The 27,991-nt window shown below is 42.9% G+C and overlaps 1 protein-coding gene across 2 annotated transcripts; it reads left to right on the plus strand.

The window, feature by feature from the left end:
- Positions 1–3,325: 3,325 nt before the first annotated feature.
- On the plus strand, positions 3,326–27,976 carry LOC133552726 (high-affinity choline transporter 1-like). Of its 2 annotated transcripts, none has more exons than XM_061900149.1 (9): positions 3,326–3,555; positions 3,878–4,094; positions 4,191–4,304; positions 4,407–4,562; positions 14,323–14,471; positions 16,497–16,640; positions 26,919–27,072; positions 27,138–27,349; positions 27,424–27,976. In XM_061900149.1, exons 2-9 carry the CDS (start codon positions 3,911–3,913, stop codon positions 27,961–27,963), a joined length of 1,653 nt encoding a protein of 550 aa, XP_061756133.1. In that variant the 5' UTR covers positions 3,326–3,555; positions 3,878–3,910; the 3' UTR covers positions 27,964–27,976. The 2 variants fall into 2 exon arrangements, with proteins under 2 accessions (XP_061756133.1, XP_061756134.1); XM_061900150.1 differs by having other exon boundaries at positions 3,910–4,094.
- Positions 27,977–27,991: the final 15 nt, after the last annotated feature.

A 27,991-nucleotide genomic window follows, 5' to 3' on the forward strand; every position in this document is an offset into this window, starting at 1 on the left:
GTCGACGAAATGACGTCATCTGCGCGGGACACAAGTTGAGAATTTGCCCAGTCGGTAAAACTGTTAGCAAAGTGTGTTATTGGGTCCCCAAACAATGGTGTAGGGGTTTTGTATGCGGACTGTAGGTTGCTGTGTTTATGAGGAGGGAGGCATGGAGTGGGAAAGTCACTGTCACGGGACGAAGCCATCGTTCGCGGCTTCCGCCTACGCGGACGAGCGCGAGCGCTGCGGGAGGGAAACTCACCGGACCGGGAAACATCGATGGGGATCAGGGTTCCATCCGGACCCCACATGATACTTTCATCCGGGTTGCATCGGAGAGTCTCTGCCTCCATCGCCCGAAACATAATCCATGTACCTTCATCGAAGGCGTCCTCGTGGTTGCCAGACGCGAAGGAACCATTCTTTGCTCGGATCCTACTGTGACGCTTGTGTGGCATTGTAATGCCGGATTGGTTCTTCCGGGGATGCGTCGAAGCGATGAACACAACAAGGTAAGTTATAAATGGATTTATTAAATAATAAAAGGCTAGGAACAAAAACACTGCTGTAAAGAGAAAGCAAACCAAAAACAGAAAAACAGTTCCTCAGCATGTGAGCTGGAATAAACAAATGGCTTAGCGTAAAAGCTAGCGAGAATATACATACAAAGATGCAGGTCGAGAGTCGTCACTGTTGCGCGTGGGCAAATTAGGATCCGAGAGTGAACAAAGAAAAGAGGAAAGCTTATATAGGGAGAAATCAAGGAGAACCAGGTGTGTAGAAAACGAGGAGCAGGTGAAATTAATGTGTAACCATGGTAACGGACTAAACAGGAAGTAAGTGGGTCAGAAGAGAATGAAACAAAGATGGAAAAATAAACATGTGAAGATCTGAGTCACAGATCGCAACAATATCATATTTTTTAACATTGAATACAACTAAATGTGTGCATTTTTAAGTAAGACCAACATTTTTAGAGTATAATAAGTCTCTTGTTCTTTTTAATAACATTGTTATTCTGAAGCTAACCAATAATAAATCAAATGTCATGTCTGTTGATCATGTTTTTGTTTGGCCATGTGCTGTTTGTCCTTTGGACTCTTTAAGTTCCTGTTTTTTTCCACTACCTTGTCTGGTTTCCTTGGTTACTCATTTTGTCCACCTGTCTCTGGTGGACAAAATGCCCGCTCACCTGCTTCCCGAGCACTAATCAGAGGCAGTATTTAAGCTCGTCTTTGCCAGTCAGTCGCCCTGTGCGGACTTGTTTCATGCCTTGCCATAGTTTCGTGCTTCATGCCATGCCAAGTAAGTTTTGTTTGATTTATGTTCTTAGTCTGTTTATGCATTAGCTTTGTTCCTTAACCCAAGTTGTGCTTCTACTGTGAGCGATTTTTGTTTGTATATTTTTTTAGTTAAAATTCAACCATGTTTTTACCTAAATGCCATGTCCCGAGTAGTCCGTCTGCCTTCCTGGGGGAACGACCCCGCATCAAGCTGCAACCTCCCCCCCATCGTGACATAAAATACTTTTTACCATTAATGCAACTTCTTGAACAGGTGCGGTAGAAAACGGATGAATGGATTTAAATGCATGAGAATGTTTTGTATTTTGCACATTATTTTTAGCACTGTGATTACCAGCAAAATTAGTCATAATTATCGCGTTAAGCAATGTCAGCTAAGATTTATCTGAGAGCCAGATGCAGTCATCAAAAGAGCCACATCTGGCTCTAGAGCCATAGGTTCCCTACCCCTGCCCTAAATGACTGTGTTTGTACTTCAAATTATCTTAATCATATAAAAATACCAATACAGTGGGGCGAAAAAGTATTTAGTCAGCCACCGATTGTGCAAGTTCTCCCACTTCAAATGATGACAGAGGTCTGTAATTTTCATCATAGGTACACTTCAACTGTGAGAGACAGAATGTGAAGAAAAAAAAATCTAGGAATTCACATTGTAGGAATTTTAAAGAATTTATTTGTAAATTATGGTGGAAAATAAGTATCTGGTCAACCATTCAAAGCTCTCACTGATAGAAGGAGGTTTTTGGCTCAAAATCTCACGATACATGGCCCCAGTCATTCTTTCCTTAACACGGATCAATCGTCCTATCCCCTTAGTAGAAAAACAGCCCAAAAGCATGATGTTTCCACACCCATGCTTCACAGTAGGTGTGGTGTTCTTGGGATGCAACTCAGTATTCTTCTTCCTCCAAACATGACGAGTTGAGTTCATACCAAAAAGTTATATTTTGGTTTCATCTGACCACATGACATTCCCCCAATCCTCTGATGTATCATTTATGTGCTCTCTGGCAAACCTCAGACGGGCCTGGACATGCACTGGCTAAAGCAGGGGGACACGTCTGGCACTGCAGGATTTGATTCCCTGTCGGCGTAGTGTGTTACTGATGGTAACCTTTGTTACTTTGGTCCCAGCTCTCTGCAGGTCATTCACCAGGTCCCACCCGTGTGGTTCTGGGATTTTTGCTCACCGTTCCCATGATCATTTTGACCCCACAGGATGAGATCTTGCGTGGAGCCCCAGATCGAGGGAGATTATCAGTGGTCTTGTATGTCTTCCATTTTCTGATAATTGCTGCCACAGTTGATTTTTTCACACCAAGCTGCTTGCCTATTGTAGATTCACTCTTCCCAGTCTGGTGCAGGTCTACAATTATTTTCCTGGTGTCCTTCAACAGCTCTTTGGTCTTGGCCATAGTGGAGTTTGGAGTCTGACTGTTTGAGGCTGTGGACAGGTGTCTTTTATACAGATAACGAGTTCAAACAGGTTCCATTAATACAGGTAACGAGTGGAGGACAGAAGAGTTTCTTAAAGAAGAAGTTACAGGTCTGTGAGAGCCAGAGATCTTCCTCGTTTGAAGTGACCAAATACTTATTTTCCACCATAATTTACAAATAAATTCTTTAAAATTCCTACAATGTGAATTCCTGGATTTTTTTTTCTCACATTCTGTCTCTCACAGTTGAAGTGTACCTATGATGAAAATTACAGACCTCTGTCATCATTTTAAGTGGGAGAACTTGCACAATCGCTGGCTGATTAAATACTTTTTTGCCCCACGGTAAGTCAAAGCTTTTACATATGAATTTAATTTAGATAAATACTGAAACCAGTTCATTCTGTTTGTTTCCTTCAGAGCTCTCCTTTACAGCTCCTGCAGAAAACAATTGCTCAAATAAATAAAAAATCATGCAGAAATAAAGTGTGTGTGTGCGTGTCTTGTGATTTACGTGTTTTATTTTGAAAAGCCACCCTCTTGTTCCAGACCACGGGCCCTTCCTCTTGTGTCACCAGTCTGACGTCATCCCTGATTCCTGATTGTTTCCACCTGCTCCCCATCACTCCCACATCCTACTTAAGCTCACTTCTCCGTTTGTCCTTTGCCAGATAGTCTCGTCCATCGTGCCTTTCTAGGGTCCATGTCCATGTCCTTGATTAGCTCCTTGTCTTGCTCCTGTTTTCCTAGTTACCCTAGTTTTTGCTGTAATTTTGAGTTTACTTTTTCCTCCTTTGAGCGTCCTTGGTTATCCTTCGTCTTCCTGATTGGTGAGTTTTTGTTTTTCTAAATTTCGAATTTATTGCCTCATTGATTGAGTGATTTTTTTGTTATTTATAGTTAGTGTCTATATATAGGTCGTTTTGGTGTTTTTTCCTCCTGTTGGAGCGCTTTTTGTTTATTCTTATCAATATTCTTTTTTTTGTTAGAATTTCCTTAGATTAGTATTCCTCCTTACTTTTTCTGGAGTGATTTTAAGTTAATTGTTTATCCTCGGAATTATTTTCCCGCATGTTGATTATTCTCGTGAAAAACTTTTTGCATTGCAGCTAAAAAGTTGTTTCAAAATAAAAGCTTTATTTTTTTGAACAGTGCGAGCGTGGTTCATCACTCCTTGGGTGCAGGATGAGTGTGAGTGTCTCAGGCGTGGTGGTGATGGTGCTCTTCTACCTGCTGGTGCTGGCCACCGGCATCTGGGCCTCCAAAAAGAAGAGAAAGATGCAAGGCAAGAGTCAGTCAGATCTGATGGTGATCACGCTGCTGGGAAACAGAACAATACCTCTGGTGGTGGGAATCTTCACCATGGCGGGTACGTACATGACCTTCCTGTGATCCATGTCAAAGTTTGGACACTAGTGCTTGATAAACAAAGGTTGAGTTTTCAACGACATGCTGTAAATTTCAGCTACGGTTATTGGAGGAGGCTTCATTGTTGGACTGAGTGAGACCATTTATTCTCCAGACTTTGGACTGGCTTGGGCTACCATTCTATTTGCAACTCCCTTGTGTTTACTGATAGGTAAGATCTTTTGTAATTGTATCCAAAGCATACATTTATGCATTTCTCAAATCCTGCTTGTACAGTCTACCAATTTTTTTAAATTTTTTTTTGCAACCAAAGGAGGGCTTTTCTTTGCCAAGACAATGAGAGAGAGAAAGTACATGACAATAATGGAACCCTTCCAGCTTAAGTATGGGAAGGCCATAAGTGGAGTTCTGTCTGTGGCGCTGATACTGACTGAAATATTCTGGGTGCCATCAACACTCATTGGCTTAGGCAAGTAAAAGTACTATTTGTTTGTATGTATATTTTATTTATTTATTTTGCTTTTATGTTTTTTAAAATGCTGTTCGTTTTTCTTGTTTTAACAATTCCAGTGATATTCTCCATGCACTTATTGTGATCAACTAAACAACAGAGCAACAAATAAGAGCGTTTTCTTACAAAACCGAGGTGGGTGGTAACGCGCTACATTTACTCCGTTACATTTACTTGAGTAACTTTTGGGATAAATTGTACTTCTACGAGTAGTTTTTATGCAACATACTTTTGCTTTTACTTGAGTATATATTTATAGAGAAGAAACACTACTTTTACTCCGTTCCATTTATCTACATTCAGTTCGCTACTCGCTACTTTTTTTTTTATCGATCTATGAATGATTGTTTTGGTTAATGACAGAGCTTCAAAGTAGAATCTACGCATGCCTGCGTTTCACCAATCACATGCAGTCACTGGTGACGTTGGACCAATCAAACAGAGCCAGGCGGTCACATGACCCAACTTAAACAAGTTGAAAAACGTATTGGGGTGTTACCATTTAGTGGTCAATTGTACAGAATATGTACTGTACTGTGCAATCTACTAATAAAAGTTTCAATCAATCAATCAAAAGTGTAAAGTAAAAAAGACACTTTTTATTTCAACCGTACTTCCCGTCAAAGGCCTAAAGACTGATCGCACAGTTCCTGTCTTCACAATAAAAGTGCCGCTCCATCGCGCCTGCGCTAACAAAATAAGAGTCTCCAAAAGCTAGTGCAAATAAGCTAGCAAACTACTAAAGTTTGCCGCCAATGTATTTCTTGTAAAGTGTATAAAATGAATATGGAAGCTGGACAAATAAGATGCCAAAAACCAACGACTTTCATGTGGTATTAGACAGAAAAGAGGAGCTTTTTTTCCTTCTCCATTTGAAAACGTGAACGTCTGATTCCAATCAATGCAAGTCATCAGAATCAGGTAATACACCAACTTATATTCTTGTCTTCATGAAAGATAGGAATCTATATGTTAAACATGCATGTATATTCAATAAAACACCTTCAACATGTGAACAAAAACGGCAAAATTAATAAATAGAAATTATATACTGTAGATATAAATTTGTATGTATAAATATATATAATATGTGTGTGTGTATAAATGATATGTGTGTGTATGTATATATGAGGTAGATCACCTCGACTTGGTCATTTACTAAGTAATTGATAAACGTTGAAATACTTATTGGGGTGTTACCATTTAGTGGTCAATTGTAGGGAATATGTACTGTACTGTACAATCTACTAATACATGTTTTAATTAATCAATCAATCAATCAAATCAATGAATGCCTACTGAGGCTATTGTGGCTCGATGTGCCATTTATTGTATTTTATTTCAATGTACTATTATTTAATATATATTATTGTTTTAGTTGCTTAAGAGATATTCCTGGCTCTGAATTTGCTCATTGCTATTTTTATGTTTTTGTGCATTATTTGTTGCCGTAATCAGGTTACTCATCAGTTACTCAGTACTTGAGTAGTTTTTTCACAACATACTTTTTACTTTTACTGAAGTAAATATTTGGGTGACTACTCCTTACTTTTACTTGAGTAATAAACCTCTAAAGTAACAGTACTCTTACTTGAGTACAATTTCTGGCTTCTCTACCCACCTCTGCTTATACACAACCAGCCACTTATCCTGGTTTAGGTCATTACTATTTCTTCCTGCTTTGAGTAGTGTGTCACCGAATGTGAGTACTGTTGTCAGAGGGTGTGTGAAGACCAATTGACTGATCATAACTTTATTCGTTGGCAAACAAAATGTTTATTTTAGAGGTGTGGTGGCTAAAAGGTCTCCCTCACAAGGCAATCTGGATTAGAACATCTAGTTTGCATGTTAATTAGAACATCGAAGTTTGCATGTTTTACCTTGTGTGACTTTCCTCCTCTACCTACCACCTCCCCAAAACATGCCTGATAGTCTTAGTAGTGAGTTGATATTGGTATTAATTAGGAGTGGGCAAATTAATGCGTTAAATACGACAATTATTTTATCGCACATTTGCGTATGTTGTTTACATGCTTTTATTTTGTTAACGCCTTTTCTGAACAAGACGGCGTCGCCCGGATGGGCTTCGGCGGTCGAGGGGCTCTTGGTAAAGATGGAACATTTGGCAAAAATACCGGACAATTCTACAAATTTCATGGCTGGCTTACAGCGTGATCACTCCGGGATCACTTACGACCGCCAGACAATTCTGAATGTGGATAGATCGGGCCGTTTTGGACTGAATGACGCGTGCTTGTCTGTTTATTTATGAATAATGCAGACGAGGAGTGTTTACTGAGTTCTTAACGTTTGCTTTCAGAGCGTGCATATCACAACATACAAGATGCCGTCATGGCGACACAACCTATTTGCATGCTCGTCACTCCTGTTGCATGCTGGGTAGGGTAGTTCTTTTTTTCCCTGGCTCATAACATCACAATATAGTACCATGTATATGCGTTCAGTTTATCAAAGCACCAAGGAAACAATCGGAAAATTCCCATCATATCAATTCCTAGATATGGTCATAATTATTTTAAGTGCACTAGGCAGAATAAACACATTATTAATATTGCTACTACGGATAATTTGATCAAAAATTCCCCAAAACAGCCCACTACCTATAATATAGGTTTTTTCAAACATAAGATCCCTGATAAAAAAAAATGTGTCTCCTGTTACCTCAGCAATTGCCTGTTCAGATGTTATGATTGTGGCTCAGAGATTTGTATCCATCCATCTTCTTCCGCTTATCCGAGGTCGGGTCGCGGGGGCAACAGCCTAAGCAGGGAAACCCAGACTTCCCTCTCCCCAGCCACTTCGTCTAGCTCTTCCCGGGGGATCCCGAGGCGTTCCCAGGCCAGCCGGGAGACATACTCTTCCCAACGTGTCCTGGGTCTTCCCCGTGGCCTCCTACCGGTTGGACGTGCCCTAAACACCCCCCTAGGGAGACGTTCGGGTGGCATCCTGACCAGATGCCCGAACCACCTCATCTGGCTCCTCTCCATGTGAAGGAGCAGCGGCTTTACTTTGAGTTCCTCCCGGATGGCAGAGCTTCTCACCCTATCTCTAAGGGAGAGCCCCGCCACACGGCGGAGGAAACTCATTTCGGCCGCTTGAACCCGTGATCTTATCCTTTCGGTCATGACCCAAAGCTCATGACCATAGGTGAGGATGGGAACGTAGATCGACCGGTAAATTGAGAGCTTTGCCTTCCGGCTCAGCTCCTTCTTCACCACAACGGATCGGTACAACGTCCGCATTACTGAAGACGCCGCACCGATCCGTCTGTCGATCTCACCATCCACTCTTCCCTCACTCGTGAACAAGACTCCGAGGTACTTGAACTCCTCCACTTGGGGCAGGGTCTCCTCCCCAACCCGGAGATGGCATTCCACCCTTTTCCGGGCGAGAACCATGGACTCGGACTTGGAGGTGCTGATTCTCATTCCGGTCGCTTCACACTCGGCTGCAAACCGATCCAGTAAGAGCTGAAGATCCCGGTCAGATGAAGCCATCAGGACCACATCATCTGCAAAAAGCAGATGATGGGGAGGTGTTTAGGGCACGTCCAACCGGTAGGAGGCCACGGGGAAGACCCAGGACACGTTGGGAAGACTATGTCTCCCGGCTGGCCTGGGAACGCCTCGGGATCCCCCGGGAAGAGCTAGATGAAGTGGCTGGGGAAAGGGAAGTCTGGGTTTCCCTGCTTAGGTTGTTGCCCCCGCGACCCGACCTCGGATAAGTGGAAGAAGATGGATGGATGGATGGATGGATGGATGATTCCCGGGCGTGGCACCGCTGATGCCCACTGCTCCCCTTACCTCCCAGGGGGGGGGGGGGGGGGGGGATCAAAGGGATGGGTCAAATGCAGAGGACAAATTTCACCACACCTGGTGTGTGTGTGACAATCATTGGTGCTTTAACTTTAACTTTAACTTTAATGGCAAATAACTTGCTTGGAGAAAGTATGAAAGAAGGCCAGATTGTTTTGTAAATATCTCCGCCATGCCTCCTTTTGTATGATTTCAAAGTTTTGGGATTCCTGCAGATCAAACTTTTTTTTTTTTTTCTTAGTTTATTTCGAACATGACGTACCTACAACATTATACATCAGGCAATTTCATCATTTCACAATACACAACACATCATGTCCGAAAAGGAGTAGGAAGAAGCAAAGCTTATTGAATCCTCCCCCTTTCCCACGTCTGAGCGCCCACAAAAATTTACATTCATTCACTGACCTTCTTTACAGCAAAATATCAAAATAGCAAAATGACATCTGTGAATGAGTAACACAACAGTTTTGTGACATGTACTTAATTAATTCAGTCATTATTAACATACTAAGATGAAGAATATCTTATTTTCAATAAGTTTGAAAGTCATAATTGTTCTTTGTACTTTGTAAGCACTATTAATTTGAACATCCTTTTAAACTGGATCATATCAGGATAATGTTTAACTTCTTTACTTAATCCATTCCATCATTTAATTCCACATAAAGGTTTTAAGTGTTGTACGTGCATACAAATGTTTTAAATTAGATTTTCCTCTAAGGTTATATTTCTCCTCTTTAGTTGAGAAGAATTGTTGTACATTCTTTGGTAGCAGGTTATAATTTGCTTTGTACAAACCCCGTTTCCATATGAGTTGGGAAATTGTGTTACATGTAAATATAAACGGAATACAATGATTTGCAAATCATTTTCAACCCACATTCAGTTGACTGCACTACAAAGACAAGATATTTGATGTTCAAACTCAAAAACTTTATTTTTTTTTTTGCAAATAATAATTAACTTTGAATTTCATGGCTGCAACACGTGCCAAAGTAGTTGGGAAAGGGCATGTTCACCACTGTGTTACATCACCTTTTCTTTTAACAACACTCAATAAATGTTTGGGAACTGAGGAAACTAATTGTTGAAGCTTTGAAAGTGGAATTCTTTCCCATTCTTGTTTTATGTAGAGCTTCAGTCGTTCAACAGTCCGGGGTCTCCGCTGTCGTATTTGACGCTTCATAATGCGCCACACATTTTCCATGGGAGACAGGTCTGGACTGCAGGTGGGCCAGGAAAGTACCCGCACTCTTTTACTACGAAACCACGCTGTTGTAACATGTGGCTTATCATTGTCTTGCTGAAATAAGCAGGGGCGTCCCTGATAACTTTGCTTGGATGACAACATATGTTGCTCCAAAACCTGTATGGACCATTCAGCATTAATGGTGCCTTCAGAGATGTGTAAGTTACCCATGACTTGGGCATTAATACACCCCCATACCATCACATATGCTGGCTTTTGAACTTTGCGCCTATAACAATCCGGATGGTTATTTTCCTCTTTGTTCCGGACGACACCACGTCGTCTGTTTCCAAATATAATTTGAAATGTGGACTCGTCAGACCACAGAACACTTTTCCACTTTGCATCAGTCCATCTTAGATTAGCTCGGGCCCAGCGAAGCCAGCGGCGTTCCTTGGTGTTGTTGATAAATGGGTTTGGCTTTGCATAGTAGAGTTTTAACTTGCACTTACAGATGTAGCGACCAACTTTAGTTACTGACAGTGGTTTTAAGAAGTGTTCCTGAGCTAATGTAGTGATATCCTTTACACATTGATGTCGGTTTTTGATGCAGTATCGCCTCAGGGATCAAAGGTCCGTAATATCATCGCTTACGTGCAGTGATTTCTCCAGATTCTCTGAACCTTTTTATGATTTTACGGACCCTAGATGTAAAATCCCTAAATTCCTTGCAATAGCTCGTTGAGAAATGTTGTTCTAAAACTGTTCGACGATTTGCTTACAAAGTGGTGACCCTCACCCCATCCTTGTTTGTGAATTACTTAGCATTTCATGGAAGCTGCTTTCATAGCCAATCATGGCACCCACCTGTTCCCAATTATCCTGCACACCTGTGGGATGTTCCAAATTAGTGTTTGATGAGCATTCCTCAACTTTATCAGTATTTATTGCCGCCTTTACCAACTTCTTTGTCACATGTTGCTTGCATCAAATTCTAAAGTTAAGGATTATTTGCCCAAAAAAAAGTTTATTAGTTTGAACATCAAATATGTTGTCTTTGTAGCATGGGGAGGGGGTGGAAAGGACCAAATCCCCCGGTCATGATGAAGATGAAGAAGAAGTTGAAGATGGAAAGGAAGATAAAGAAACTCAAGAAATTGGGAAAGAAGAAGAAATAATTGAAGAAATCCTGGAAGATTATGAAGATGAAGAAGATGATGAAGATAAAGAAGAAAATGATGAAGATGAAGAAGAAGCTGAAGAAACTCAAGAAATTGGGAAAGAAGAAGAAATAATTGAAGAAACTCTGGAAGATGATGAAGACGAACAAGATGATGACGATGAAGAAGAAATTGAAGATGAAGACAAAGTCGAAGAAACTCAGGAACTTGAGAAAGAAGAAGAAATAATTGAAGAAATTCTGGAAGATGATGAAGACAAACAAGATGAGGAAGATAAAGAAAAAGTCGAAGAGGGCAAAGAAAAAGTCGAAGGGGACAAGGAAAAAGTCGAAGAGGACAAGGAAAAAGTCGAAGAGGACTCCTTCTTCACCACAACAGATCGGTACAACGTCCGCATTACTGAAGACGCCGCACCGATCCGCCTGTCGATCTCACGATAACTTAAATAGTCTTGATTGTAAAAACAAAGCAGGTGCCATGAATAGCGTTCAAGGAGGACATGAAACTGCTACAGGAAAATACCAACAAAAGAAGAAAAGCCCCCAAAATAGGAGCGCAAGTCACACAAGTAAACACCGAAAGAACTCAAAATAAGTTATGGCTTGACAGTACACCTACATAGAGACAAGAGCTATTGCGAGAACAATTTTTTTTGGTCAATATCGGCTACTGGGTTTAATTTTTTAAAATGTTTTCTGCTGGTGGTGCGCCTCAGAATTTTTTCAATGAAAAAAATGTGTTTTGGCTCAAAAAAGGTTGAAAAACACTGACTTATCGTGTTAAGCAATGCCAGCTAAGATTGATCTGAGAGCCAGATGCAGTCATCAAAAGAGCCACATCTGGCTCTAGAGCCATAGGTTCCCTACCCCTGTGATAGCGGAAGCTGCACACAACATGTTGCCGGACCAACAATCGGTTCGTACATGTTGTTGAAGGTGTCTAAGGCAATGGCTTCACAGCACGCCCATATTCTTGTCATCAGGATGAACGCTATTGGATAGTCGCGAGAACGATAGCAGCTCCAATTGTCTTCATTACTCTGTGAAACAGGTTTAAATAGCTCTGTTAGCGGTAATGGCGGTTGATCTCTGATATATTTCAGCGGGCGGTTGGCGGGCGGGTACGGTCCTGAAAAAATGTTGGTTCGGGTGGACGGCGGGTGGATGACGACTTTGGTGATGCGGATGCGGATGATATAATTGCCTATCCGCGCATCTCTAATGTGTATATATTTTACATCGCTATATTTAGTCTATTTCTGTTGGATTAATTGGAAATAAGTTATCTCCTTTTATTCAAATATGATAGACAAGCTGAAGAGAAATGAAACTTGGCGTTAGATTGAAATTGGGTTGACCTGCCCACTTCAAAGAGGATTTGGCAGATGGCCCAGAGCAATGCAGGAAGTTGCTATATCTTTTGTACTCTGTGTTTGCATGTGTTAAGTTCTCACCACAGGTGTTAGGTTTCCAACACAGCTGCCGATACCCCCCCTCCTCTAGTGCAGCTGTTGGTGTGTGTTTGTACCGTAGGGTTTTCCCAAATAAATTAAAAGGCGAGGAGAGTGGAGAAAGTTTTCAGAGTAAATTAGGAGCCTGTAACTGAAAAACTGCTCCAGTTACTCTCCTTGGAACGAGGAAAGCAACCACCGGTTTGTCTTCTATTCCTTGTTTCTGTGTCTTTATAATGTCTCATGGTATTTGACCCTGACAATTTCTATCTGCATTGTCCTTTCCATCCTTACACTTTCCGTCATTGTAACTGAGCTACTGTGTGGAACAATTTCCCTTGTGGATCAATAAAGTTTGTGTAAGTCTAAGTCTAGGTCTAAGTTGAATGACAACAATCTTTGCTCCATCCTATCTTGCCGATTGTATTGTACCATATGTCCTGGCAAGAAATCTGCGTTCAAAAGACTCCGGCTTATTAGTGATTCCTAAAGCTCCAAAAAAAGTCTGCGGGCTATAGAGCGTTTTCCGTTCGGGCTCCAGTACTCCCGAATGCCCTCCCGGTAACAGTTCGAGATGCTACCTCAGTAGAAACATTTAAGTCTCACCTTAAAACTGATTTGTATACTCTAGCCCAGGGGTAGGGAACCTATGGCTCGCAAGCCAGATGTGGCTCTTTTGATGACTGCATCTGGCTCTCGGATAAATCTGAGCTGACACTGCTTAACACGATAAGTAATGAATAATTCCACATGTAATCAAAGTGTTAAAAATAATGTTAAAAATATAAAACATGCTCATGCATTTGAATCCATCCATCCTTTTTTCTAACGCACTTCTTCAAGAAGTTGCATTAAGGGTAAGAAGTGATTTATTTATTATCGGTTAGTTTAGGGCTTGCCCTCCTGGGGGTTCTTCAGACCACCAACCAGCGACATGAGAGCCTGTTTCAGGGTTACAATATTTTTCAATTTTTCAATAAGTCTCTCAGTTGCTTTCCAGCAATTGTCTTTTTCCTCTTTAGTTCTCGCTCCCACTCTGGCTCCAGCCCCCACCCTGTCTCTCCTCCTGGCTGCTGCTTATAAACAGAGCGACAGGTGATTAGATAAAAAGGCCCAGGTGGGCCGTCTACGCACCTGTCGCTGATTTCGAGGCTGATCCTGGCAACACCCTGCTTCGCTGCAGGCCCGCAGACCACGCCCCCTCCACAGTTAGCTTCAGAATAACAATGTTATTACAAAGAATAAGAGACCTATTATAATCTAGAAATGTTGGCCTTACTTAAAAATTTACGCGTTTAGTTGTGTTCAGTGTTGAAAAAAATATTATACGGCTCTTACCGAAATACATCTTAAAATATTTGGATTCTTGGCTCTCTCAGCCAAAAAGATTTCCGACCCCTGCTCTAGCCTTTAAATAGACCTCCTTTTTAGACAAGTTGATCTGCCGCTTCTTTTCTTTTTTCTCCTATTTCCCCGCCCTCCCTTGTGGAGGGGGTCCGGTCCGATGACCATGGAGGAAGTACTGGCTGTCCAGAGTCGAGACCCAGGATGGATCGCTCGCCTGTGTATCGGTTGGGGACATCTCTACGCTGCTGATCCGCCTCCACTTGGGATGGTTTCCTGTGGACGGGACTCGCGCTGCTGTCTCGGATCCGCTTTGAACTGAACTCTCGCGGCTGTGTTGGAGCCACTATGGATTGAACTTTCACAGTATCATGTTAGACCCGCTCGGCATCCATTGCTTTCGGTCCCCTAGAGGGGGGCGGTTGCCCACATTTGAGGTCCTCTCCAAGGTTTCTCATAGTCAGCATTGTCACTGGCGTCCCACTGGGTGTTAGTTTTCCTTGCCCTTTTGTGGGTTCTTCTGAGGATGTCGTAGTCGTAATGGTTTGTACAGTCCTTTTGAGACATTTGTGATTTAGGGCTATATAAATAAACATTGATTGATTGATTGATTGATTGATTGATTGTATGCGACACAATTGTGATCTTGGAGTATTGTGAATTCTCATTACAACAATAAATATTTGTGTCTTATACCCTTTATCGTCACTTTTAGGTGCATCAATGAGCGTGGTTTTGGATTTGTCGTACTCCCTTTGTGTTTGGATCTCGGCTGCAGTAGCCATCATCTACACTCTACTAGGGGGGCTGCTTTCTGTAGCCTACACTGACGTTGTTCAGCTGACACTCCTATTCTTTGCACTGGTGAGTTGCAAAATGTGCCTTTGTAGATCATCAAGATAGCAAGCATAATTATATGAGCAGTCTGTCTAAAGCAGGGGTCACCAACCTTACTGATTAATGCGAAGGGCTACCAGTTTGATACACACTTAAATCCATTGCCAGAAATAGCCAATTTGCTCAATTAACCTTTAATAAATAAATCTATATACATATATATATATATATATATAAAAAATGGGTATTTCTGTCCGTCATTCCGTCGTACATTTTCTTCCTTTTACGGAAGGTTTTTTGTAGAGAATAAATGATGAAAAAAACACTTAATTGAACGGTTTAAACGGGGAGATAACAGGAAAAAAAAATAAAATTACATTTTGAAACATAGTTTATCTTCAATTTCAACTCTTTAAAATGCAAAATTTAAAAAAAAAGAAGAGAAAAACTAGTTAATTCGAATCTTTTTGAAAAAATTAAAAAAATAATTTATGGAACGTCATTAGTGATCATTAGCGACCGGAATGAGAATCAGCACCTCCAAGTCCGAGTCCATGGTTCTCGCCCGGAAAAGGGTGGAATGCCATCTCCGGGTTGGGGAGGAGACCCTGCCCCAAGTGGAGGAGTTCAAGTACCTCGGAGTCTTGTTCACGAGTGAGGGAAGAGCGGATGGTGAGATCGACAGGCGGATCGGTGCGGCGTCTTCAGTAATGCGGACGTTGTACCGATCCGTTGTGGTGAAGAAGGAGCTGAGCCGGAAGGCAAAGCTCTCAATTTACCGGTCGATCTACGTTCCCATCCTCACCTATGGTCATGAGCTTTGGGTCATGACCGAAAGAATAAGATCACGGGTACAAGTGGCTGAAATGAGTTTAGGTCTTTCCCTTAGAGATAGGGTGAGAAGCTCTGCCATCCGGGAGGAACTCAAAGTAAAGCCACTGCTCCGTCACATCGAGAGGAGCCAGATGAGGTGGTTCGGGCATCTGGTCAGGATGCCACCCGAACGCCTCCCTAGGGAGGTGTTTAGGGCACGTCCAACCGGTAGGAGGCCACGGGGAAGACCCAGGACACGTTGGGAAGACTATGTCTCCCGGCTGGCCTGGGAACGCCTCGGGATCCCCCGGGAAGAGCTAGACGAAGTGGCTGGGGAGAGGGAAGTCTGGGTTTCCCTGCTCAGGCTGTTGCCCCCGCGACCCGACCTCGGATAAGCAGAAGAAGATGGATGGATCATTAGTAATTTTTCCTGATTAAGATTAATTTTACAATTTTGATGACATGTTTTAAATAGGTTAACATCCAATCTGCACTTTGTTAGAATATATAACAAATTTGACCAAGCTATATTTCTAACAAAGACAAATCATTATTTCTTCTAGATTTTCCAGAACAAAATTAAAAAAAAAAAAAAAATCAAGACTTTGAAATAAGATTTAAATTTGATTTTAAAGATTTTCTAGATTTGCCAGAATATTTTTGGGGAATTTTAGTCAGAATAAGTTTGAATAAATATTTCACAAATATTCTTCATCAAAAAACAGAAGCTAAAATGAAGAATTAAATAAAAAATGTATGTATTATTCCTTACAATAAAACAAAATAAATGTACTTGAATATTGATTTAAATTTTCAGGAAAGAAGAGCATGGAATTTGAAAGGTAAAAAGGTTTATATGTTTAAAAAATGTATTTTTTTCTCTAAAATTGTCTTTGTGAAAGTTATAAGAAGCAAAGTAAAACAATAAATGAATTCATTTAAACAAGTGAAGAACAAGTCTTTAAAATATTTTCTTGGATTTTCAAATTCTATTTGAGTTTTGTCTCTCTTAAAATTAAAAATGTCGAGCAAAGCGAGACCAGCTTGCTAGTAAATAAATACAATTAAAAAAATAGAGGCAGCTCACTGGTAAGTGCTGCTATTTGAGCTATTTTTGGAACAGGCCAGCGGGCGACTCATCTGGTCCTTACGGGCTACCTGGTGCCCGCGGGCACCGCGTTGGTGACCCCTGCTCTAAAGTCTAAACCCAATTAATGCAATCGCATTTATTGTCTGCAGTGGACATGCGTCCCTTCCCTGCTGATGAGTCCCTACTCAGCCGACATCTTCACAAGTGCTTTCAACTTCACCTACCAGGCGCCCTGGGTCGGTTCGATCGACTCGATAACAGCGTGGATCTGGATCGATCAAACTTTGTTGCTGGTAAAAGATTTGAACGAACAGCAAATTATTGTTATGTATGTCCTTTCCACTTAACTAAGCTCAACACGAAAGCCAAATTTTCGCTGGGCTTGTTGGACAGTCACGGGCAGATCCATTTTGCATAAGAATCTCCTTAGTTTTATTCCCGCCTCTGGATCTTTCTGTGTGGAGTTTTCATGTTCTCCCCGTGACTGCGTGGGCTCCCTTCTGGTATTTCGACTTCCTCCCACCTCCAAAGACATGCACCTGAGGATAGGTTGATTGGCTACACTAAATTGGCCCAAGTGTGTGAATTTGAGGGTGAATGTTGTCTGTCTATCTGTGTTGGCTCTGCGATGAGGTGGCGATTTGTCCATGGTGTACTCTGCTTTCCACTTGAATGCAGCTGAAATGGGCTCCAGCACTCCTCGTCGCAACCCCGAAAGGGACAGGCGGTAGAAAGTGGATGTTTGGATGGATGGAGGGACTTGTTAAAAAGGGATTAACATGTCTCATACCCCTTTTGGGGCTTAGCCCATCTACAAGATTTCTCCAAGCATCTCGGTTCTGAGCCAATCAATATTTCTAGCTGTCTCCAAGTGTAGCCCATTTTCTTTTCCAAGTTTCGGCTCCGGCTGCATGGGCAAGAGGGGGCAGAGCCCCCTTAAATAAATGTTTTGCCCCTTCAAATCATAATTTGAGAAAGCAAATTTTAAAAAACTCATAAAATTACTACATTACAAGTTGACAAAATTATCTGCACTAGCGGAAAAATCCGCCGAAAAAGGGACACACACGATGTAGTAGTGTCGGCTTCCCTCTGCGTGTATTCAACATTCCACAGGCTGCGCAGCAGACACACACCCGCACACACCCCTCAGCCCTCAGTAAACATCTAATCACTGTTTCAGTATGAAAGTAAAAGAAAAGGAAAAGTTGTCTACATTTATCATATACTTGTTAGGATGGGTGTATTTGTGTAGTCTTATCTGTCATAAACACGTTTATCGTCGCGGACTTTCGGTGCTACGGAGTACCTTTTTTTTTTTTTTTCTACAACTTGACGAGAGCAGTGACAGCGGAGGCTCTGAGCAGCAGTGGTTTGGAAGGCAGAGAGCCTCCACTGTCCCTGTAACAAGCTGCAAGTCATTTATGATGCTGTTAATGATGGTAAAAATGAAACAGAAGGTATATATCCTGCTGAGCAGTCCTCCTCTGCTGTCACCTGTTCAGAGCGGAGTCCCTAGCAACGGCCCGTTTTACTTAGCAACGGTCTGGCAATCAAATGCAGGAATTATTTTTCTGTTGTTTTTCTTGTAATTCTACATAGTCAACCTTTAATGTTTCAATCTACATTTTGTAATAAACAAATTATAAGTTTCATTTGATATGACCAAGACACCTAAAAACAAAAACACAGCCGTTTTCATCAATTTACAAGCAAGTGGGCAACACACATACATTGGAGTGAATGAATTTTGTGCCCAAATGAGTGCCCACGTTCTGTTTTATAAATTAGTTTGAGATTCTTTTTTATCATTATTCATCAGACTACCTTTCAGTTTTGTAAATATTAACTGTAGTGTGTGAAGTCCTTCTTTGGGTCAGAATTTATTTGAGAGTTAGGCCATCCAGTTAGGATAAATGTTATGTTGTTAGTTGATAAAATCTGGATGAAGGATGTTTTTATATTTTATTCATTTATTTTTATTTTTATTTTTCAGTTTCGCCCCCTGAGGGATTGCCACCTTATTGTGGTCATGGGGTTTTCGTGCCTCAGTGACCGTAAGAGCTATACCAGCAGGAGCTTAGTCTTCAGGTGGGACACCCAAGTTGGACAGGTCTGAAGGTAGAGGCCTGACAAAGTGCAATCTACTACTCCAGGTTGGGGTTGGACACATAGCTAAAGACCCATTTCAATGAAGAAAGCATCGTTACTATAAGCACAAAAAAAAGTGCTCTAGCATGATGTGTACACATGATGCCCCCTTCACATTTCTGACTGCCCCCTCATAAAAGCATGCCTAGAACCGCCCCTGTCCGGCTGTTTCATGGCCAACCTTTCTTTCTTTTTTCCCCTTAGGGGTTCTACTTGAAAGACTCCATTGTGGTGTTTGATGCTGTTTTACGGAGACTATGGCCTAACCATCTCCAACGCTGTTTGAGGATCTCTTACTCTGCTGGTTCTTGGTTGTTGCATTGCCACAGTTCTCCAGCGGACATGGAAGATTCATCGCAGACAGGTGTTGAATGATTTTGTTGGTGGTGTTTTCAGTGGTCCTCCATGTCCCAACACAATAGAGTAGAACTTCCTTCACATAGCTGTAAAATATCCTCATCTTTGTTGTCATGACCAGGTTTTTTGTGCACCAGATGTTTTTAGTTGGAGGTAAGCTACATTGGCCTTGCCAATCCTAACTCTCACATTAGCCTCCGTTCCACCCTCCCTGTTGACAGTTTTGCCAATGTAGATGAACTCATCAACATCCTCCAGCTTTTAGAACTTTGCTTTTCCCTCTGTGGATGTTAAAGGGGAACATTTTCACCAAACCTATGTAAGCGTCAATATATACCTTGATGGTGCAGAAAAAAGACCATATATTTTTTTAACCGATTTCCGAACTCTAAATGGGTGAATTTTGGCGAATTAAACCCCTTTCTGTTTATCGCGCTAGAGGCGATGACGTCAGAATGTGACGTCGCCGAGGTAACACACCCACCATTTTCATTTTCAACACATTACAAACACCGGGTCTCAGCTCTGTTATTTTCCGTTTTTTTGACTATTTTTTGGAACCTTGGAGACATCATGCCTCGACGGTGTGTTGTTGGAGGGTGTAACAACACTAACAGGGAGGGATTCAAGTTGCACCACTGGCCCGAAGATGAGAAAGTGTCTGCCGCCAGACCCCCCTTGAATGTGCCAGTGTCTCCACATTTGACCGGCGATGCTGAGGCAGACATGGCACAGAGATGTATGGATAACCTGCAAATGCATTTGCTTGCAACGATAGTCAACGAAATCACAAAGGTGAGTTTTGTTGATGTTGACTGCCAGCTAATTGATGCTAACATGCTACGCTAATCGATGCTAACATGCTATTTACCGGCGGTGCTAAAGCAGACATGGAACAGAGATGTATGGATAACCTGTAGATGCATTTGCAACTATATTACATTTCCTTCCACCCACATTTATTGCGAAAAAAAACACTTACCAATCGACGGATTTAAGTTGCTCCAGTGTCACAAGATGCGAAAGTCCTGATCGTTTGGTCCGGACGTTTTACCGGCGATGCTAACGCAGCTATTCGGCCATGCTATGGCTATGAGTAGCGTCAATAGCTATTCGCTCAATAGCTTCAGTTTCTTCTTCAATATTTTCATACTCCAACCATCTGTTTCAATACATGCGTAATCTGTTGAATCGCTTAAGTCGCTGAAATCCGAGTTTGAATCCGAGCTAATGTCACTATAGCTTGCTGTGGTATTCCCATTGTTTGTTTGCATTGGCAGCACTGTGTGACGTCACAGGGAAATGGCCAGTGTCTTCGCAGAGAGCCGAAAATAAGGCACTTTAAAGCTTTATTTAGGGATATTCCGAGACCGGTAAAATTTTGAAAAAAACTTCAAAAAATACAACAAGCCACTGGGAACTGATTTTTATTGTTGTTAACCCTTTTGAAATTGTGATAATGTTCCCCTTTAAGACCAAAACGAGCTGAATTGGCTGAGATGGTGCTATTGTTGATTGCTTCATTACCCAGTCCATTGCGAGCAGGAACAAGAATGGCGATAGCAAGCACCCCTGTCTCACTCCCATTGGAACACAGAACGCGGCAGTGAGTTGGCCCTCATGGATCATCCTGCAATTCAATACTTTGTAGGTGTTTCTGATAATGTTTGTTAGCTTTTTTAGCACTCTGTAGTGTCTGAGAAGTTTCCAGAGTGTCTCCCTGTCTGAAATATCGAAAGCCTTCTTATAATCAATGACGTACATGGACAGAGGTGAGTTCCACTCTTGTGACTGCTCCAAGAGAATGGGTAGTTGGGGGCAAGCTGGAGGTCGCGGAGGTGACGGCGATGCTGGAGCTGATGATGGCGGCGTAGTGGAAAAACCTGCTGGAGACGAAGATGGCAGCGTCATGGAAGGACCCGGTGAAGATGAAGATGGTGGCATCATGGAAGGACCCGTTGATGACGATGATGGCGGCGTCATTGAAGGACCTGCTGAAGACAAAGATGGCGGTATCGTCAAAAGACCCGCTGAAGACAAAGATGGCGGCTGCACAGTCGGCGTCTGCCGAACTGGATCGGCAGGCAGCTGCACCTTGCTGGTCTCACCTTTCAAAAATTGTTCTGGTATTGATCCTCTGTTGACATAACAAAGGATCAAACGGAGGCGACGATGATGCCGGAGCTGATGATGGCAGCGTGGTGGGAAAACCAGCTGGAGACAAAGATGCACAGCGTGGAAGGACCCGCTGAAGACAAAGATGGCGGTGCCATGGGAGCACCAGCTGAAGACGACAATGGCGGTGTCATGGAAGAACCCACTGAAGACGAAGAGCAGGCAGCTGCACCCTCAGCATCTGCACAGCCGGATCAGCAGGGTGTGGCTGCACCGTCGGCGTCTGCAGAGCTAGAGCATCAGGCGACTGCACCTTGTTGGTCTCGCCTTTAAAAAAATCGTTGTGGTATTCATCCTCTGTTAACGTAATGTTTTTAGCAGAAGGCTGCCAGGAAAGAATCTGAGAAAAACAATCCTCGCTGCCTGACGTCATAGGAGCGCGCGGGCAGTGTGAGGTCATCTGAGCGCGCAGGTAGTGTGACGTCATGGGCGCATGTTGTGACCGAGCTACCAGCCAAATAGGTAAAGTGTTCGGCAAAATGATCGATGGGATTACCAATGATAGACGGAAGGCTTCCACATTCTTTGGCGCGCCCTGGGCAACTGTGGGGCAATGTCCTCAGTCCAAATGGAATGATCTGGACCAGCTAACCCTCAGGACCCCACATCAAACTCGCTCTCCTCAAGAGAATATCGCAGGGTTTCCGCTTCCATCGCCTTTAGCACCAGCCCCGTGTCTTTGTCCAGTTCCTCCATGTTTTCCGGACAACTGTCGTCCAACGCGGTAAAACTATATGCTGGCAGTTTTCTGTTATGTCTTGGTCGCATGTTTATGCGCTGGTCATTTTCCCTGAGATGCAGATGGACGTCAGGAAGCAGTGTGCAGGTAAAAGAAATGATTTATTGTTATACGCAAAAATACGAATAAACAGAAACGTGCGGCTGGCACGGGAAGCTAGGGTAATGCTCAGCAAAAGATTCCCAAACCAAAACAGGAGCAAGAACCAACGCATCTGTTGCGTGTCGCAAATAAAACTGCCAGACAGAGTGCGGCGTGAGGCAGGAATAAAAAGCTCTCTGATCAGTGACCGGTGAGTGTCCCGACCACTAATCAGAGGCAGGTGACAAAAATTATCACCAATGGCAACAAAGAAAACAAACAAGGGGCCTGAAAAATAACTAAACAACTAAGGAAATAAACTAAACATGACCCGGGCAACGGATCATGACAGTAGTGTGGCGATCTGGTCTATGCAGAAGCCAATCTGCTCTCTCTAAGATAGGGGTCTACCGCATCCTTCATCCTGTCCAGTCTTAGGCTATAGGAAACCTTTCCCAGGATGGATTGTAGTGTGATCCCCCTGTAGTTTGCACAGTTACTCAGATCCCCTTTCTTCGATTCTTTAATGAAATAGCCCTCCTTCCATTCGAATGGAACATTTTCCTCTTCCTAGATCTTCTTAAAGAGAGGATGGATCATGTCTTTCATGGTTTCTGTGTCATTCTTCAGCACCTCTGCTGGGATGCTATCTGGTCCTGCAGTCTTTGTCGTTTCTGGACTTTTTAATGGCTTTCTGGATCTCCTCCCTTGTTGCTGCGCTGAGAACTGTTTCTAAATCCCTGTCAGCTTGCTGGATGTGTGGCAGGTCTTGTGGGGCTGGTCTGTTTAGCAGTTCCGCGAAATGTTCCATCTGTCTTCTCCTCTGTCCTTCCTCTCCAATTATCGGCTTTCTGTCTTAACCAACTTTTGTGGTTTGCTGGTCTTTCCCGACAGTTTTTTGGTGGTGGCATACAGGTCGTTCTGACTCCCAATGTCTGGCTGCTTCTTCGACTTCCACTGCAAGGACGGTGAAGGACGTCTATGTAGCTTGTCTTGTCTGCATTGACGCTTCTCTTTACAGTCGTCCTTTTTGCTTCCCCGTACTATTTTTGAGCCTTCACTTCCTTTTGTCTTGTACGGTTGTTGCTTAGAGCTGCCTTCATTTCTTTCATCTTCTCAACCCTTTTCAGTGACTCTGCTGATAGCCACACTTCTTGGTTGCGTTTCTATGGGCCCAATGCTTCTTTGCGGGTTGTGGTTACGGCTTCCTTTGCAGCCTTCCACATGACATCTACGCTTCTTTCCTCTTCTTCATCTAGCGCTTGTAGGGTCTGGAACTTGATCTTAAACGTGGTCTAAAATTTCTCTGCGGTTGTTGGATTTCTTAGCAGTGATGTGTTGTATTTTTGCCGCTGGTTCTTCTCACTTGCCCAGTTTTTCTCGTAACTTCAATTCAACTTTAGCAACCAGTAGATGGTGGTCTGATGCTATGTTGGCCCCTCTTCTGGCCTATACACCTTGGAGAGACCTCCTGAACTTATTTGTGATGCATATGTAATGGACCCGAGTGGTAAAAATATTAAAATCTAATACAGTTGTTGCTTAAAACCAATAAAAATAGTTAATATAAATATTAAGAACCCAATGTAGTGAGAGCGGCTGTCCAAAATAAGGAAAGATGATTAACCGGTTCACAATTTATTAAAATACAATAAAAACAGTCACGTTGTTAATACTAAAATACCAGATGGTACAAATGTGATGGGCGAGGGGCCAACAGGCGTGTGGGTATCTTGGCTCCGCCCCCTTCCACAGCGTCCTCCCTGTTCAAAAATTAAAAAGGGAGGCAGGCCACGGAGATAAAATCAACAAAAACTGCGACGCTATCCGGGCTGACGTCACACTTACACACAAGGCAAGGTTTCCCCTGCCTTTGCTGTAGTTACGCATCAAAGTGTTGGGGCACGCCCACTCTCCTCGCCAGTCTCGGTCACTCGCAGGACCTACGTGGCTGCACCCGTCCCGCTCCGCCTCTTGGTCGTCGCTCCGGGGGTCTCTGCAGGTCCCTGGGTCCAAATCGCCCCCTGTCCACAGAACCACACAGCCAGCGTACGACGCACGAGCCCGCAAGCCTACAGCCAAAGGCAGTTGGGTGTCCCCACAGATCCACAACAGTACGGCACTTACTTGGGCGGCAGAGTTTCCTCTGCCCCTGCCTGTTGTGGACGTCTTGGGGTTCGTTCCGGTAGCCTGCGGGGTCTACTGCGTGGTCCGGGGGTTCCTTCCCAGCCTGCGTGCGTTCACTCGGTCGCCCTTGGCAAAGCTTGTTGATTCCTCTCCGTTCCGACCAGAACCTGCCGAATCCTGCCGTCCTCTTTCTCCTTTCGTCCAAGCCTGTCGTTTCCCTCTGTCAATCCTTTCTGCTCTCTCGCCCCTGCCTGTCTCACTCCTCCTCTTGTTGCTCCTTTTAAACGTGCAGTCCTAATGTTCCTCAGGTGCGTCCAATTTCCCGTGCCGTTTGATTGGGTTCTTTGGATGTTAGGGGCAACCAGCTAAAAAGGAGCAATGTCTTAAAATACCAGCAAAGTCCACAAGGAGTAAAAACATGCAATTAAACAAGACAAATTCTAAAATGTAAAAACGTGCAATTCAAAATATAATCTAATCCTAAAATATAAAAACATGCAATTCAAAATCCACAGCAATAAAACACTATAAAACTTGCATGGCAATGAAACAAAAACAAAAACAGAATCCCCTACTTGTGTCCCATCACACATACATGGTCTATTTGGTTCTCGGTGGAGAGCCCGGTGATACCCATGTGGCTTTGTGTAGTCGTCTCTGGGGGAAGATGCTTCCTCCGATGACCATGTCGTTATTTGCGCTTCAACCTGCGAATTTCTTTACATTCTGACCGAGACCATGTTGCCCCATGATCCTCTCATATTCTCTGTTGTCGCTTTCAAGTTTTGCATTGAGGTCTCCCATTGGTGATGGTGACATTACAAAAAAAGTTTAAACAAATGAAATAAAAAGTGGCCGAAATAGGAATTTAAACAATAATATAACTTGTCGATATTAATTTAAATATAATTAATCTGTCAAGTTTTCCTGTAACTTCAGAGTACAAAGTAGACATTAGACGATACACAGAGGATCCTTGGATAAAAAGAATCATAATAACACATCATTATCATTATTATATTTATACTATTATTAGTGCATCTCCTGGAAATTAAGTCTCCCCTGTCTTTAAAAACTGTGTGTTTTTAACTTTAATCGAGGGTCTTTGAACTCACCACATTTATGTACGACAAGATGCAAAAGTGAAACTTGTACATAACTTTCTTCTATGCTGATTGATTTATTGGCAAAGGTTTCATGTCCATGTTTCATGTTTATGTCTGCCTCCTCCGACAATGCTGAGGGAACTGAAATAAGTGGACCATGCTTGAGAAAAGATTTGGGTGCTAACACTATCAACCAGTTGAAGCACAACCTTAACCATCGTGTCAGGTTCAACACGATCTTAGCGCTGCTTTCGATACCGTCGATCATAATATTATATTAGAACGTATCAAAACACGAAATGGTATGTCAGACTTAGCTCTGTCTTGGTTTAATTCCTATCTTACTGACAGGATGCAGTGCGTCTCCCATAACAATGTGACCTCGGACTATGTTAAGGTAACGTGTGGAGTTCCCCAGGGTTCGGTCCTTGGCCCTGCACTCTTCAGCATCTATTAATCAATAAATCAATGTTTATTTATATAGCCCCAAATCACAAATTTCTCAAAGGACTGCACAAATCATTACGACTACGACATCCTCGGAAGAACCCACAAAAGGGCAAGGAAAACTCACACCCAGTGGGCAGGGAGAATTCACATCCAGTGGGACGCCAGTGACAATGCTGACTATGAGAAACCTAGGAGAGGAATGCAATGGATGTCGAGCGGGTCTAACAGGATACTGTGAAAGTTCAATCCATAGTGGCTCCAACACAGCCGCGAGAATTCAGTTCAAAGCGTATCAAAGACAGCAGCGAGAGTCCCGTCCACAGGAAACCATCCCAAGCGGAGGCGGATCAGCAGCGTAGAGATGTCCCCAACCGATACACAGGCGAGCGGTCCATCCTGGGTCTCGACTCTGGACAGCCAGTACTTCATCCATGGTCATCGGACCGGACCCCCTCCACAAGGGAGGGGGGGACATAGGAGAAAAAAGAAAAGAAGCGGCAGATCAACTGGTCTAAAAAGGGGGTCTATTTAAAGGCCAGAGTATACAGATGAGTTTTAAGGTGAGACTTAAATGCTTCTACTGAGGTGGCATCTCGAACTGTTACCGGGAGGGCATTCCAGAGTACTGGAGCCCGAACGGAAAACGCTCTATAGCCCGCAGACTTTTTTGGGGCTTTAGGAATCACTAATAAGCCGGAGTCTTTTGAAGGCAGATTTCTTGCCGGGACATATGGTACAATACAATCGGCAAGATAGGATGGAGCTAGACCGTGTAGTATTTTATACGTAAGTAGTAAAACCTTAAAGTCACATCTTAAGTACACAGGGAGCCAGTGCAGGTGAGCCAGTACAGGCGTAATGTGATCAAACTTTCTTGTTCTTGTCAAAAGTCTAGCAGCCGCATTTTGTACCAACTGTAATCTTTTAATGCTAGACATGGGGAGACCCGAAAATGATATGTTACAGTAATCGAGACGAGACGTAACAAACGTATGGATAATGATCTCAGCGTCTATAGTGGACAGAATGGAGCGGATTTTAGCGATATTACGGAGATGAAAGAAGGCCGTTTTAGTAACGCTTTTAATGTGTAACTCAAAGGAGAGAGTTGGGTCGAAGATAATACCCAGATTTTTTACCGAGTCACCTTGTTTTATTATTTGGTTGTCAAATGTTAAAGTTGTATTATCAAATAGAGGTCGGTGTCTAGCAGGACCAATAATCAGCATTTCCGTTTTTTTGGCGTTAAGTTGCAAAAAATTAGCGGACATCCATTGTTTAATTTCATTAAGACACGCTTCCAACTGACTACAGTCCGGCGTGTTGGTCAGCTTTAGGGGCATGTAGATTGATTGATTGACAAATATATGCAATTGTGTGCTTAGGCTTTAGGAAGTTTGGGCTGTCAGGGCTACCACCAGAGGATCCTGTCAGCCTCTTCACCAGCCGCAGCCAGGATCATCAGCTTAACCGCAGCTCCCATCAGCCTCATATTTTCCATCCCAAGTGTGCTGATTGGAGCAGTGGCAGCATCAACAGGTACAAAGGAGAAGCAATTTCTTAACAAACACATGCTTTGCCTGTTAAACTATATCTTTTGACAGACTGGAACCAGACGGAATACGGATCACCATCTCCATATGAACGCGGAGAAGCCAGTCTGATCCTGCCCATCGCTTTGCAACACCTCACCCCCAATTACATTTCCATTGTTGGCATTGCTGCTGTCGCTGCTGCTGTGATGTCATCGATGGATTCAATTCTATTGTCAGCCGTCTCTATCTTTGTGACGAACATCTATCAGAACGTCCGAAGGGTGAGAGATTTGATGGCAACAGATTGCTAACAACATCACATGGATTTTATTTCCCGTGTTTTCCAATCTGCCAGGCATCAGAAAGGGAACTCCAGTGGGTGATGCGCATCTCTGTGGTGGGGGTGGGCTTGATTGGCACATCCCTCACCTCACTTAAAGGCAGCATCATCTCATTCTGGATTCTGGGTGCAACCATAACCTATGTTTTCATGTTCCCTCAACTCATTTGTATCCTCTTCGTTGACATCTCCAATGGATACGGTGCCATCACAGGCCTCGGTATTGCTCTGGTTTTGAGAGTGTTGGCAGGCGAGCCCTCTCTGGGAATGCCAGTCATCCTGCGCTTACCAGGGTGCACTCTTGAAAACGGTGTGTATGTGCAATATGCACCTGTTAGTACTATATGCATGCTGTGCAATTTTTTCTCCACGTTGTTGGTCTCCTACATGACCTCTCTACTGTTCACTAAAGGAGTCATTCCAGAGAGATTTGACATATATAAGGTGAAAAGCCCACAGGTTGCTAGGGTAATCAGCAATACCACTGAAAAGGAAAAGGCTCACCAGATACCTCTTGCCGAAAGTGAACATGAAACAATGTTGGTATTGGCATAATGTAATAAATTTGCTTGACTAAAAAACT

Source organism: Nerophis ophidion, linkage group LG05, assembly GCF_033978795.1.
Source record: "Nerophis ophidion isolate RoL-2023_Sa linkage group LG05, RoL_Noph_v1.0, whole genome shotgun sequence".
NCBI classification, from domain to species: Eukaryota; Metazoa; Chordata; class Actinopteri; order Syngnathiformes; family Syngnathidae; genus Nerophis; species Nerophis ophidion.